The sequence below is a fragment of the Lutra lutra genome, chromosome 12, assembly GCF_902655055.1.
Source record: "Lutra lutra chromosome 12, mLutLut1.2, whole genome shotgun sequence".
NCBI lineage: Eukaryota > Metazoa > Chordata > Mammalia > Carnivora > Mustelidae > Lutra > Lutra lutra.
The window spans coordinates 73065685-73068405 of NC_062289.1; the positions used below are offsets into that span (position 1 = coordinate 73065685).

A 2721-nucleotide genomic window follows, 5' to 3' on the forward strand; every position below is an offset into this window, starting at 1 on the left:
CAAATAAATAAATAAAAATCTTTAAAAATATATATATATATATTGCTCAATTGAATTTGCATAGTATTTTGTTGAGGATTTTTGCATCTGCATTCGTAAGGGATATTATTCTGTGGTTTTGTTGTTCTTTGTCTGGTTTTGGTATAGGGTAATAGAGACCTCTGAGAATTAATTATGAATTATTCTCCTATATTTTTTAAATTTGAGAAGGATAAGCATTAATTCTTTAAATGTTCGTTAGAGAATAAATGAAACAGGATGGGATCGGGAGGGAGACAAACCATAAGAGACTCTTAATCTCACAAAACAAACTGAGAGTTGCGGCGGGGGTGTGGGTAGGGAGAGGGTGGTGGGGTTATGGACATTGGGGAAGGTATGTGCTAAGATGAGTGCTGTGAAGTGTAAACCTGGCAATTCACAGTCCTGTACCCCTGGGGCTAATAAATACCTTATATGTTAACTTAAAATTTTAAAGATTTTTTTGGGATGTGACGTTTCCGGAAGCTCCGAGTGTCGTCCGCAGGGACAGAACTTCTTGGTCCTGATGTCTGACCATGGAGATGTGAGCCTTCCACCTGAAGACCGGGTGAGGGCCCTCTCCCAGATGGGTAGCGCAGTGGAGATAAATGAAGACATTCCACCCCGACGGTATTTCCGCTCTGGAGTCGAGATTATCCGAATGGCATCCATTTACTCTGAGGAAGGCAACATTGAACACGCCTTCATCCTCTATAACAAGTATATCACGCTCTTTATTGAGAAACTCCCAAAGCATCGAGATTACAAATCAGCTGTCATTCCTGAAAAGAAAGACACAGTAAAGAAGTTGAAGGAAATTGCATTTCCCAAGGCAGAAGAGCTGAAGGAAGAGCTATTAAAACGATATACAAAAGAATATATAGAATATAATGAAGAAAAGAAGAGGGAAGCGGAAGAGCTCGCACGGAGCGTGGCCATCCAGCAGGAGCTGGAGAAGGAGCGGCAGAGGGTAGCCCAGCAGAAGCAGCAGCAGTTGGAGCAAGAGCAGTTCCATGCCTTTGAGGAGATGATCCGGAACCAGGAGCTGGAAAAGGAGCGACTGAAGATCGTGCAGGAGTTTGGGAAGGTGGACCCTGGCCTAGGCGGCCCCTTGGTGCCGGACTTGGAGAAGCCCTCCCCAGATGTGTTCCCCCCGGCACCTGTGGCATCTGCACAGTCTACGGACTGTAATACGACCGTGAGGCCTGCCAAGCCACCCGTGGTGGACAGGTCCTTGAAACCGGGAGCATTGAGCAACTCAGAAAGTACTCCTACAATTGACGGACTGCGCCATGTGGCGGTGCCCGAGAGGCTCTGCCCGCAGTTCCTCCAGTTAGCCAGTGCCAACACAGCCCGAGGAGTAGAGACATGTGGAATTCTCTGTGGAAAACTGATGAGGAATGAGTTTACCATTACTCATGTTCTCATCCCCAAGCAAAGTGCCGGGTCTGATTATTGCCACACCGAGAACGAAGAAGAGCTCTTCCTCATACAGGATCAGCAGGGTCTCATCACACTGGGCTGGATCCATACTCATCCCACACAGACTGCCTTCCTCTCCAGTGTTGACCTACACACTCATTGCTCCTACCAGATGATGTTGCCGGAGTCAATAGCCATTGTTTGTTCCCCCAAATTCCAGGAAACTGGATTCTTTAAACTAACTGACCATGGACTAGAGGAGATTTCTTCCTGTCGCCAGAAAGGATTTCATCCGCACAGCAAGGACCCACCTCTCTTCTGTAGCTGCAGCCATGTGACTGTTGTGGACAGAGCAGTGACCATCACAGACCTTCGATGAGAATTTGACTCGAACACTTCCCAAGAACTATAAAACCATATCAGTGTACTGTAGGCCCTTAATTTAAACTTTCCAGAAAGCTCTGGAAGCCTTTTTAGACAGAATTAAAAGTGAGTATCACCTGGGGGAGAACTGATTTTCTATTTCTGGTTTAAAAAGAAATAATTGGCTGTATTTTTTACACAAGTGTGGAAAAATAGCATGATCCCACTAAGACAACTTTTCAGTCTGTCTGCAATTAAAAAATTAAGTTGAAAGAATGGTATAATGAACACTTAATCTATACCCTTTATTCTAGATTCACAAGTTGTTAACTTTTTTTTTCCTCTAAGCTATGCTCCTAATTTCTCCACCTATTTGTCTACTGTTTACCTTTGGAATTATTAAGGACATCTATGCAGAAATTTGGAAGCCATTTAGAAAATCTTTGGGTTTTCCTGTGGTTTATGACAACATTAATGAAGCTTATTACAAGGGTGATGGATAGCTCACTATGTCTGACCAGATGGTGAGGCCCAAAAACCCTGAAGAGTGATTTTTGTCAGGAAGTATTGTTATTTAACAAATATGTCTGGATATTTTTTTCCTCTACAATAAAATAACAATTAACATAAAAAAAATTTTTTTAAGATTTTTTAAAAATTAAAAAAAAAAACAATAACAACAACAACAAACAAAAATGTTTGGAAGAAGTCACTTTGGAAGCCATCTAGGCCTGAACTTTTCTTTGTGGGTAGTTTTGAAATTACTATTTTAATCTCTATTTGTGGCAGATCTATTCAGATGTGCTATTTTTTTCTTGAGTCAATTTCAGTAGCTTGTGTCTTTTAGGGAATTTGTCCATTTAATCCAAATTATCTAATTATTAGGCATGCAGTTGTTCACAGGATTTCCTTATAATC

The 2721-nt window shown here is 41.8% G+C and overlaps 1 protein-coding gene across 1 annotated transcript; it reads left to right on the forward strand.

Annotated features, from left to right (window-relative positions):
• The first annotated feature begins 498 nt into the window (after positions 1–498).
• On the forward strand, positions 499–2432 carry LOC125082585 (STAM-binding protein-like). The gene has a single exon (XM_047698357.1). The coding sequence runs from the start codon at positions 545–547 to the stop codon at positions 1817–1819; it is 1275 nt and encodes a 424-aa protein (XP_047554313.1). The 5' UTR covers positions 499–544; the 3' UTR covers positions 1820–2432.
• Positions 2433–2721: the final 289 nt, after the last annotated feature.